The sequence below is a fragment of the Canis lupus genome, chromosome 11, assembly GCF_003254725.2.
Source record: "Canis lupus dingo isolate Sandy chromosome 11, ASM325472v2, whole genome shotgun sequence".
Taxonomy (NCBI): domain Eukaryota; kingdom Metazoa; phylum Chordata; class Mammalia; order Carnivora; family Canidae; genus Canis; species Canis lupus.
In genome coordinates, this window is record NC_064253.1 from 65,825,702 (window position 1) to 65,838,573 (window position 12,872).

General features: G+C 35.8%; 1 protein-coding gene across 3 annotated transcripts in view; it reads right to left on the reverse strand.

Annotated features, from left to right (window-relative positions):
* Positions 1–12,872, reverse strand: part of SHOC1 (shortage in chiasmata 1) — an 81,488-nt gene that overhangs the window by 24,878 nt on the left and 43,738 nt on the right. For all 3 annotated transcript variants that reach the window (XM_035696679.2, XM_025432221.3, XM_049091894.1), the window contains 5 exons: positions 12,548–12,676; positions 11,412–11,588; positions 8,266–8,370; positions 5,221–5,399; positions 4,105–4,177 (listed from right to left, as the gene is read on the reverse strand). In XM_035696679.2, the coding sequence (XP_035552572.1) occupies positions 4,105–4,177; positions 5,221–5,399; positions 8,266–8,370; positions 11,412–11,588; positions 12,548–12,676 (663 nt within the window). The remainder of the gene's footprint in view (positions 1–4,104; positions 4,178–5,220; positions 5,400–8,265; positions 8,371–11,411; positions 11,589–12,547; positions 12,677–12,872) is intronic.

The following is a 12,872-nucleotide window of genomic DNA, read 5'->3' on the forward strand; positions in this document are numbered from 1 at the left end:
ACCTGAGCCAAAGGCAGACGCTCAACCACTGAGCCACTCAGGTGCCCCTGTGCATTTAATTTTGCTTTGCTAAAAATCATGGCTGATTTTACCTTTTTTCTTTAGTCAAAAACGTAAGTACATAACTAAATAACTAGAGACTACATTTTGATGTCGTTTTTTCCTTTCTATTGACTGTATACGAAGTGGACCTATTGGGTGCCATCTACTTCTTAATTCACTTCTGCTTCCTAATCATAATTTAAGTTTCTTATGTTACTGATATTTTAACAAAATAAAATAAATTTCAAAAATTCTGTAGCCACACATAGTTTATTTTTGGTAGGCACTATTGGTTTAAGAATAGCTATCTAGTCAAAATAAATTTTACACTTTATTAGTGTACTTTTGTCAGTTGTTAAGTTCACAAAGGCATGATGTGATAATGAGTAATGCTTAATAATTCAATGTTTACTTGGCTTGATATGACAATAGTTTGGGTACCAATAAGAAGAGAATAAGCAGTATTTCTCTTCTTATATAAATTTATAAGGTCATATTATTATTTTAAAAAGTTTTATTTTGGGCACCTGGGTGGCTCAGTGGTTGAGCCTTTGGCTCAGGTTGTGATCTCAGGGTCCTGGGATTTAGTCCTGCATCAGGTTCCTGCAGGGAGCCTGCTTCTCCCTCTGCCTGTGTCTCTTCCTCTCTGTGTGTCTCACATGAATAAATAAATAAAATATTTTTTAAAAAGGTTTTATTTTGAAGTAATCTCTACACCAAAAGTGGGACTCAACTCACAATGCTGAGATCAAGAGTCACATGATCTACTGACTGAGCCCACCAGGCACCCCAGGGTCATACTATTTAAAACCTAATCTCTTTAGCTGTTCTGCCTTAACTGTGGTTTCAAAGCAGATTACTTGCTAAGTGCATTACGAGGATCTTGCAAGCCCAGAGATGATGAAATCACAATTCCTACTTTCTAATACTAGACAGGAAAAAAAAAAAAAGAGACTTCACTCCTAGACACAGAGGAGAGCTGCTAGTTAGAGAGGAAAAACATTTTCTCAACTTAGAGAGTCAAATATTTTGTGTCAGTAGATCTTATTGAAATGAAATAGAGTAATGATGATATAATCCCCAAAACTAAAAGAAACAGAATGTTCAGCATGAAGCCTAGAAAACAAGTGATATATACAATAATAATTTGCCTGTGTATCTTAAGTACATCAAAGGAAAAGTTGCCCCATTAAGTGGGTTTAAGTATTCTTCTCTGTGGCGCAGAAATATTTCCTAAACCTCTTCATAAAAGTATTACACCAGTTACCAAATCCTTTTGTTTCATAATATTACATTGCTCAGCACTTTCCTAATTTAAAAAAATGTTTTCAGTTACCCTAAATCCAGACAGATGTGGCAGTGGTTCAGGCTCACAATTGTTAACTACTGCTTTTACATTTTGGTACTAGTAATAGCTTGTGAATTTGGTGGATAAGACCTCATCTTCCCAAGACTGGAAAACTGGATGAAATAATAAGATCCAAGCTTGCAAATTTGGATTCTAAATACATGATAATGTCTAGAAATAGCACCTTATAAAGTTCTGCTTGAAAGAGTCTTCCATTCTCATATTACTATAATTTAACAGTTAATTTTGCTAACTGCACTGATACGCAGACATTTCCAATATTTGTACATAGTTCAATTTAATCTTTTTCACTAGTCTCAGTCCACTAGGTAAGTAGAGAGGCATCCACTAGTTCAGTTATTCAGTTCGTTTTTATTAAGTCCCTTCTATATTCCAGGCATTTTAGGGGGTGCTGGGAATACAAATTACGGCATGGTCCTTACCCTCCAGAAGGTGATATGCTAGTGACGAAAACAAACAAGAGAATCAGTTGTTACAGCCTAAGATGGTAAGTACTGCCTTAGAAGTATGCGCATAATACACTGAGAGTACAAGCGAAAGCCTTTAAATCAAAGCTTCCTGAACAAACGTTTTAACTGATTTTTAAAGGATGTATAGAAGTTAGCTGCTAAAGAAGGGGAGAAGAGTACCATGATAGCAGGAACAGGAGGTGTAAGGGCATGGAGATAGGACACAGCATGATAAATAACTGGGTAGGGTTACAGCAAAGAAATATATTTGGAGGTGGCCAAAGATGCAATTTATGGAAGGAAGAGAAATAGTAAACAAAGGGTAACATAGGTTGAGGGTGGTATTTTATTTTTTAAGACTGAAAGACTTAAAGATTAAGGGAGAGTCATTAGAGAGGAAGGTTGGGTGAGGAGATAACTGATGGGAACACACTGATGTAGGAAGAGATGGGATCCAAAGCAGAAGTGAAAAGTTGGTTTTTGAAGGGAAGAGGTTCACCTCCTTTATAAAGAAAGGATGAAAAGATAAAAGAATAGAAAAGTGAAGGTAAGTTTGCAGATGATAAGGTTGTAAGATGAAAGGTTGTGAAGAGGTATAGAGCCCATATAAGGTCAGAGAAGGTAAGTCTGTAGTGGTACCAAACTATCTGATTTTCTTTAATAATGCTCAGGAGCTCAGGTAGAGGAACAGAGGGATTAAATGTCTTGATGGATTTAGAGCTGGGGTTTAAATGTAAGGTACAGCAGAAGGACAAGACTGATTTTTTTATATCTTTTTTTTAAAGATTTTATTCATTTATGCACGAGAGAGAGAGAGAGAGGCAGAGAGACACAGGCAGAGGGAGAAGCAGGCTCCATGCAGGGGGTCTCCAGGATCATGCCCTGGGCTGAAGGCGACGCTAAACCGCTGAGCCACCGGGGCTGCCTGACAAGACTGTTTAAAGTCATGGGCACATCACCAACTCTGGAAAGAGAAAAATGTGAAACAAATAAGGAGTTGACTGATTACAGACCTCTAAGATGCTGAACATCATGGAGGAGGTCAGATGGCTGTGGACAGAGAACAATGTAATAGAATTTAAAGTTCATAAGGAGCACAGTTATGCATTATTACAAGGTCAATGGCATATCCAAGAAGTGAATATCATTTCTGCTGTGGAAGCTAATGAGACTGTAGGATCCGGGTGTTGAATGAGTTGTTCACATTAATGACACCTAGGATAATTGCAGGACTAGGAGTGAAAAGAATACCATGAAGCAGGTGCACAAATATCCATGGATGATGGGGAATGCTTGGGGGGTTACTAAATGATGGCAATACAGAGTGGTAGAGAAGGGTGTGGCAATATGGCAAAGCCTCAGAGGATAGAGGAATAATGTTTTAGTAAGGATAATGGAAAGCAAGAAATGGCCCTTTCAACCCTATGAAATAAATATATCACATATATATATGAGAGAGAATTATCAGCTTACCTATGAAAGGGATACAGGGGAGCTGTATCATCAGGGGAAAGCTGGGTTCACTTAACACCAGAAGATAAAAAAGGAGAAGAGTTTCCATATAAGCAACAGGTTCCATGGCACAAGGTGGAAAGGGTTGGCAGAGGGGGCAACAGTAGGTAGAAGAATTGAAGAATGACACTAGAACAAGACAGACCTTGGTTCAAATCCTGATTTCCTCATTTACTACCTGTGAGATATGGCATGTTATACCCTTATGAACCCTAGTTTACTTATTTGTAAAACTGATTTATAGAGTTATTGTAAGTATACAGAATCATTTAGCAACTAGTAGACAATAAAAGGTGTCAACTTAATACACACAAAGGTACATATAATGTACACATAAGTACCTTATAATATTTATATTGCAGACTTAGTCAAGATTTATTTAAAAACTGGCTAGATCCCACTGAGTTATGTACTTTTATTTATTTATTTTTTTAAAGATTTTATTTATTTATTCATGAGAGACACAGAGAGAGAGGCAGAGACACAGGCAGAGAAAGAAGCAGGCTCTTTGCAGGGAGCCCGATGTAGGACTCGATCCCCAGACTCCAGGACCACGCCCTGGGCTGAAGGCAGGCACTAAACCGCTGAGCCACCTAGGATCCCCAGTTATGTACTTTTAAAGAATGAATTTTATAGTATGTTATTATATCTTAATTTAAAAACTTAGATCGCTACATTTTTATATGTTCCAAATATTTGCTACCAAAAGAAGTGTAATTTAAAACTCCCTACCTTCCATTTTGTTAAGAATTTTGATGAGTAAATGCTTTTCACCATCTGAGTCCATTCTTATTATAATCAGCACCTGATCAAAAATAAGAATTTCATAGATCTCTGAATAATTATTTTTTCATAGTTTTGCTACTGTGACAAAATAACAAGCTTAATTGGTTACATGAAACTATTGACAAATAAGATTACCAACTAGATATTTGTGCTGTAAAAGATGTCAGTGCTTAAACACAAAGGAATAAATTCTGGTAAGATCAAACATCAATGAGGAAAATATTTTGGAGTAAAGCATTTTTAGCATCCATGTACTCTCATATAGGTAAGTGTATACATAAATTGCCTCTATCTGCACTGTTAGTGCTAAATTCAACCCAGATAAGTTTGAATTGGTTGGAGAAAACCAATATTTGTTGCTATATTTTCCTAGTTATTATTACAGCTTTTTCTTGTGATGGTGGGGGACAACAAATGAATTTCAATTTCTTACTGATTATTTTACTTTAATGACAAGTAAGTTATCTAAGTAACCAGAGTTGGAGATAGAGACAGGAGGGGCAAAGAAAAAAAGAAGAAGAAAAAGGCCACATTTGTATCCAGATTTAGCATAAAGCATTTGAAATGTTTTTCAGCTTGAAAACATTTAAGAAAGTATTTCCTCTTAAGTCTTTATCAATGCAACCTTCATATGCTTGAGGCAGGGGTGGGCAAAAATTTCCAATGTAATCCAATGTTAAATGCTTTTTTTTTTTTTTATGGAATCATGTAAGATGAGATTCTGGCTCAAAATCTAAAAATAAATTATTCTGGTTCTGTTATTTGGTATATGTTCATGAACATAAAGTGCCAGACAATAATTCTGAGCTTTGGAAAGCCAATCCATAGAAAACTGTATATAATAAAAATTAAAGTTTTAAAAAATTCAATATATATGAACAATGGCGCAACTCACCCTTTCTCTCAGTCTGATTCTTTTTGTTAACTTACTCAAGAAGAAAACTATCAAGGAACCAAATAGTCTAGCCTATTTCAAAATTTCAGTGTTAAATGCAAAAATTGATCTTACATCCAATTCTTATTTAAACTGATTACCGTTATCTGCTTTATTCCAGCACTTACCTTAATCTGTTGTTCACTTTGCATCCAATTTAGTATCTGACATTGTAGTTCTTGTATCTTGTAGTTGGTTTCAGGATTTTTTTCCCTAATAAACTGTATGATCTCCAATTGTCTCCAAATGTCATCCAAATAGGAGCCTAAAATGTTTCTGTAGATATCTTTTGCAGTTGACAAATATCCTGTTAAAAACAAAAGTGGAGGGGTGGGGGAGGCATGCCTTTTTGTTCTTTGAGAAATTCCATGGGAAAAACTTGAAAGAAAACAAGAGTCATAAATTTCCTTTAATCCTTTTCTGATTTTGATCAAAGATATTGACTAATGAAAACCTCAAAACTGAATGAAGCTGAAAAATATGTATCAAATGTCTCCTTTTTCAGGAACGCCTGGCTCAGTGATTGAGCATCTGCCTTCCCCTCAGGTTGTGATCCCAGGGTCCTGGGATCGAGTCCCGCATTGGACTCCCCACAGGGAGCCGGCTTCTGCTTCTGCCTGTGTCTCTGCCTCTCTCTGTGTGTGTCTCTCATGAATAAATAAATAAATAAAAATCTTTTTTAAAAAAATGTCTCCTTTTAAGTTACATAACAACATAGTCTATATATCCTCTGAATATATCCCATCGTTTCCTGCCTCCTGCCTTGGTCTACACTTATAGCAAGTCCTATGGAAATACCACTTCATTGGAATTTTCTTGGCTTTTATACTTGATTTCTTATTCATGTATATAACAATCTCATTAGTCTATAAGCTCTTGGTAAATAATCCATGATATTTATGCATAATTTATTTGTATAGCTGCTAAAACAGCAGAGCCTAAATTCAGACTCACTAAAGCAGTTTCTAAACACAGAATCCTGAGACCCATCTTTGAAAGTTCATAGTAAATCCAGACTCTCCCAGGAATTTCTCTTAAAAGCTCTTCCTGATTCTCTAACCTTCTGAAAGAGAAGCCTAATCCAGTAGCATCCCTGTTTCAATGGGCTCCCTATCATCTACAGAAAAAGATCTGAACTCTTTTGTGCAGCTTAAAAGGCTATTCATGATTTGGTTGTTATGTCTTCAGGCTTAGTTCCTACTCCTTTCTACCTTATACTTCTTCAGTTTAGCTACATAGAACCATATGCAGCATACCCACTGGGTCATTCTTCTGGGCTCTTAATGCTGCCTATAATACCCTTTCATACTTTACTTACTTGGCAAGCTCCTACTTATTTTTAAACAAATGTTCAGCTTTAAGGGTAACAGTCTCCATCCTTTATGCCATTAGTACATATCACTGCCATAATACGCATTACACAATACTGAATTTATTTCTGGGTTAAAGCCCAGAAGTGAAACTCTATACTTTAATCTTGAAACTCATTAGCTTCCTAGCTTGGGAAAGGTAGCAAACTGGAAACTGGTAGAAAAATACAGAATTCTGGAAGGCACCAAAACAGACTGCCAGATCCCCATGGACCAAATTTCTTTCTCAGCCACTATGCAGAGAAAAAGAAAATTGAACAATCTAATTCACTCTTTGATTTTTAGAGGTTTAGAGGAGTGAGAGATCTCTCCACTAAAAATGTTGGTGGTTAAAAGCTTGGTACAGAGCTTAAGTTTGTTTTCCAATAAGTATTTTACTTTCATAGTATGCCTCAAGGTAACCAAATAGCAATGCCCAACTTTGATTTAGTAAAAGTATTTCTTCGAGGAGCAAAAATAATTCAGCCCAAGTATACAGTATATAGTTCTTCATGGTCACACTTAATCCTAGCGTAGATTTTAAGAGTACTTAAAGGTGAACATACCTCAAGCAATCCTCCATAAATATTTCTCTAAAACTATTAAGTATCGAGCAGCAGAGTCACAAGACTCTCTACAGCACTGGGGGCTCAGATATTCTAGATTCTGACATTCTGCCTTACGTTATGCTTTTGGTAGAACTGATGATCTTTTATGGAAAAAGCAAAGTATAATGAAGACAGATGACTAAATAGAAGAACATGTGATACTATATCCTTATACCAGTTTCAGGTACTGTAAACTAGGGCTAGAGCCCCCAGTCCATATTTGTTTGGGGATGGAAGGAAAACAACCCAATCCAGCATCAATACCCAAGTGGTTTAATTGGAGAGGAAAGGAAAAGGACCATGTTGGGCTTTCTAAATGTAGCTGTAACTTAGTTATAATACTTTGCCAGATAATACTAATATAGTACTTGGCAAATATTAACTCCCAGTGCTGTAGAGGGAGTATAGTTGTAATTCAATGCTGCTCAGTACTTATCAAACCTTGGATTAGAGAAATACTTGTCTGGGTCAGATAAAACAAAACCTTTGGGTCATAGAGCAGAGAAAAATTATTTTCATTTTATATTTTAAATGGGTTTCAGACATTCTAAATTATAAAACAATTCTATAAGCATACCATTACTAAACAAGTCTACATAACCTTGCAATAAGGAGCCTAGAACAGTAATGTATTGAGACAAATATTTTAATGAATTTGATAGTTTAGAAAAAATTTCTAAAATCTTTAAAATTTTCCAATGTATTCAAAATATCTTGATTTTTATTCCTCTAGTAATTCATACCCTAATTCACAGGCAAAACTAAAAAAGAAATTGTACAATATCCTACTACTATTAATTTGGTTATATTAATTATATATATTCAGCTAGCAAAGATTCAAAGCCACATTCAATGAAGACCTATAATGTACATGGCAAAATATCATCTTACATTAAAAAGTAGTGCATGACAATGATTATACAATCAAATCTGCCTAAGTCCATTATGACTCTGTAATTCAGGCCTAGATTAAAGAATCTTAAACCTAGTTTTCTAAGTGATGATATTTGTTACAAATGATTTCTTTTAAAGGATACAGGCAGATTAAAAATATATATTCTATTATAATTATGCCAAAATGTATATATCATTTAATGTGGAAGTAAAAGAGGTTACATAATTTCTCATAAGGTGCCTCTTTTTCAAAAAAGTAAGTTATTTCAGATAAAATATTTTAATAGGAACAAAAGGAGAAGTAAAAATTTCTCTCACTAACCCAATGCTGTGTCCAAGCCGCACGTTAAAAGGACATCTCTAATTGTTACCAGAAGATGTAAGAGAGCAGCATGTTTAAACGTCATTTCTTTTTCATGGTTTGTACCTAAGCAAGAAGAAACATATTTAAAAACATAAGATACACATAAGAATTTTGGAACATGTATCAGAATGCTTAACAACACTAGGTAACATTCATTATCAGGTGCTTACTATGTGCCAGGCTGTTTATAAGTTGGTTATTTCACTGAATCTATAATGATAACCCTGTCAGACAAGTTTATTATGATCCTCATTTTTTGGATGAGGAAACAGTCTGAATAAGGTTAAGTAACTGTCCAAGGTCAATTTGTGAATAAATGGTGGACCTGGCATTCAAACCCAGACAGCTATCCTTAGTGTTCCTACTCTTGAGTGATTCTCAGCTATAAAACAAGAAGAAAATTAAACTTATAGCTTGCCACCTGGTGAAGACAAAGATGAGTGATTATAAAATAAAGCAATACCTTGAAATGGAGGTAGAGACACCTGGGAATATTTGTCCAAAGATATGACTCAAACCAGAGATATATTTACAAGGACAGACCAACTGTCTACTTAATGTTTTCCATGTAGTTCCAGAGCTTTTTGAAGATGATAGATTGGATTTTTGCACTGTGTGCAAAAATGATATCAAGAAGATAGGAATCTAGGGCTGCTGCCCCAATTCAACCAGAAAAGCTCTAATTTTCTCCATTTTATATAATGGGAGCCCATGAAATATTTATTTGTACCAAAAGTTCTGCTAAAAACTTTGAAAACTGCTCATCAAATCAATCAATAAAGATCAAGGCAAATATGAAGTCGTCACTGGAAAACAAGAAGCAACAGGAGAATCATTTATGGGTAGTATATCCAGCCCCTATAAGGACTTGTGGAAACAAGTCAGTCATGGCCTGGAAGGGATGAGAACAGGGCAGAGAAACTAGATTTGGTACCATTTTTCTTCTTTCTTTAGAGGAACATCTCTTAAAGTGCAGGTCTGCAGCTGACAAATTCTTTCAGCTTTTGTATGTATGAAAATATCTTTATTTCACCTTTGCTCTCATAGTATACTTTTGCCTAGTATAGAAAACTAGGATTTTTTTCAGTATTTCATTTTATTTTTAAAATATTTATTTGGGAGAGAGGGAGAGGAAGGGGGTTAAAGGGAGGGGAGTTTATTCTCAAGTAGACTCCCAGCTCAATCCCAGGACCCTGAGATTATGACCTGAGCCCAAATCAAGAGTCAGTCGCTCAACCTACTGAGCCACCCAGGCACCCCTTCTTTCAGTATTTTATTTATTTTATTATTTTTTAAAGATTTTATTTATTCATAGACACAGAGAGAGAGAGAGAGAGAGAGAGAGAGGCAGAGACACAGGCAGAGGGAGAAGCAGGCTCCATGCAGGGAGCCCGATGTGGGACTTGATCCAGGGTCTCCAGGATCACGCCCTGGGCTGCAGGCAGGGCCAAACTGCTGCGCCACCGGGGCTGCCCTTCTTTCAGTATTTTAAAGATTTTACTCCACTGTCTTTTTACTTGTACTACTTCTGATAAGAAATTATGTCATCTTTATCTTTGCTTTCCTTATGCAACTTTTTTTTTTTTAATTCTCTGGCTGCTCCTACAATTTTCTGTACTACTAGTTTTGAGCAATTTGATAATGATATGCCTTGATGTAGCTTCATTATGCTTCTTGTGCTTGGGGTTCACTGAGTTTCTTGGACCTCTGGGTTTGTAGTTCTTAACTAAGTTTGGAAAGCTTCCAGTCATTATCTCTTCAAATACTTTTTCTATTTACCCCCTTTGCCTCTCCTTTGAGGACTTCAGTTACTATTATGTCAGGCTATTTGAAATTATTTCACAGCACACTGATGCTCTTTTTTTTCTTTTTAAAGATTCTTTTATCTACCTGTGTTTTATTTTGTTAATAGTTTCCATTGCTATGTCTTCAAATTTACTAATCTTTTCTTCTGCAATATTTACCCTGCCATTAATCCAGTACATTTTTTCATTTCATACATTGTATTTTCATTTCTAGAAGCCTGATTTGTGTCCTTTTTACATCTCCAACTTATTAAACATATGGAACACAGTTATAAGAAGTTTCAGTGTCCTTCCCTAATAATGCTAACATCTTTGTCAGTTTTGAGCTTGCTTTGATGGATTATTCTCATTATGGATTGTGGTTTCCTATCTCTTGTTATGCCTGGTAATCTTTGATAGGATGCCAGACGTGAATTTTACCATGTTGGGTGCCCAACAAATTATGAGTTTTTCTCACCTAGCTGATGGGAGCAGGCATTACTCCCTGCCCTGCGTGAGTGCAGAGTACTACTTACTGTAATCCTTTCAGATGGTTTGTTTCCCCAAACTCAGGTGGTTTCCTCACATACACTCTTTGATCAGTATTCTGTTCAATCCTCTGTATGAAGCTCTCCACTCTCTCATATCCTATCTTCTGAACTCTAGCTGCCTTGGTCTCCCTGGACTCTCAGTTCTGTTTCCTCAACACGGATTCTCCACTGGGCTCTGCCTAGTATCTCTCCCTGTGGTGTGGCCTGGTGACTCTTTCAATGCAGTAAGCTAGGGCAATGATAGGGCTCACCTTACTTGTTTCTCATCTCTCGGGTATCACTGTGCTTCACTGCCTCATGTCTAGGGTCTTAAAAACTGGTTTCGTGTATTTTGTCTTTGTCTTTTCTTTTTCTTTTTTTCCTGAATGGAGGGTAAACTCATCCCTGTTACTCCATCTTGACCAGAAGAAAAGTCCCAGGATTGACTTTAATTAATCTATTTTTCAACCTCCCCCCATCTTGGGAGGCAATTAGGTGGTTCAGATGTTAACAATAATAGGGTTAACTTGATTTTTGCAATAGGAATCTGTCAAGTAATATATGTCAATTAGGAGCATCACTGAGAAGCAATGCCAGATGATATTTGTTACCTTTTTCTCCTTACTTAGCTCACCCTCCAGTATTAGCTTATGGGTGTCATATTCTGAATTAAAGTTATGCCTTCATTCATGACTCATTTCTATACCTTCTATATTCAATTTTTACTCATTTGATACCATAATACATAAATTGTTATCCTTTTAAATAATTGACTTTTATTTGTCTTCACCTTGCTGAATAGCATCACTTATTACTTTTTCTTGCTCCTTTAAGAAGAACCTTGTTTGGTCAAAAATGACAGTGGCAAATGTCCAATCAGCAGCAGGGAGAGTACAGAGGCATTCAAGCTTTTTAAAGATAGGAGTAGCTGCTGCTTCTAGGAGACAGAATGCTTGGCACTGGCTATCTGTGAAAATAAAAGCATTAAAGATAGTGTTTTATAAGGATGGTATGCTCTTTTTGACAAACCAATTAAATATGTCACTTCACGGAAAACTGAACTACATCCAAATTCTTTCCTGAGTTAAAAATCATGAGTTAATGTAGAGGTTCATTTTAGGATATTTGTTCTAAGTAAACTAATTAACAATGAAACAAACAAACAAAGACCCCTCTATGGAATTAGTATAATTTTATGGTATTTATTCAGTAACTAATTTGGCATGACAAGTGTGAAGAGCCATATAAAGAGAATCACATAATTATTTTCTTTTCCCTCCGCAATCAGCTTACAACCTTAAGCTGAACGAATTTACAACAATGACAAATTGTTTCTAGTTTTCACTTAGAGTATCAATACTTTAAGATGAGCGTTACCACCTTAAGGTCATAAATAATAACTGAACCAAAACAATGAAAAGATATTAAAAGCTAGTGTCATACTTCCTTATTGATTCTAATAATGAGCATGATGTTCTTAAGCAGGCTATTCTTTAGGAGTCAAACAGTATTCTTCATAGCAGAAGCAAAAATTTTAGTCAGTATTGGAAACAATAATAGCTTTTTAAAATATCACCCTGACAGTGGGTAAGAGAACACAGGGAATAAGCTTCAGATTTTTCATTTTTCCTGATTGGGCAGAAGAGCCTGAGCAGCTGCAGTGTGCTGTTGTCTAATGAATGTAGGGAAGCAGCTGTTTAAATGAAGGAAGACATAATACTGAGTGCCCTGGAGTAGAGCAATGGAACAGGGCGGAGGCAGTGAATAGGGTGTTCCAGGTGTGGGAATATCTTGAAAGTAGGAATGGGATGAAGAAACATCTGAAACAAGTGAAGAAAATTGCATGGAAAATCAGGTATGTCTTACTCAGGAAAGTACATTCAAATTTACTTAATTTGAATGTATTTTAAAAAGCATACATCATACCTGATGCTTGAATTTCAATGACATTATCTGCTCTCCTTTCCTGATTCATTTTCTCTAGAGCTTTATGAGTACAAACAATAGGACTTGCTTCCTGAAGAGTCAAAGAAGGTTCTTCTTTATCTTGAAATTCTAATAAAAAAATATTATTTTGCATTACTCAGGAAAACTTAATGCTGCTTTACTTAAAATGCTTTCATGTAATATGGTCACAGTTGTTAAAGTTCTTCCTTGAAACATGTCAGTATTAAATTGAACAACTATTCAGGTTAATGGATGTGACACAGTGCTGAATTGCAGTAGCATAAAGAATCTTGGCATCAACAGA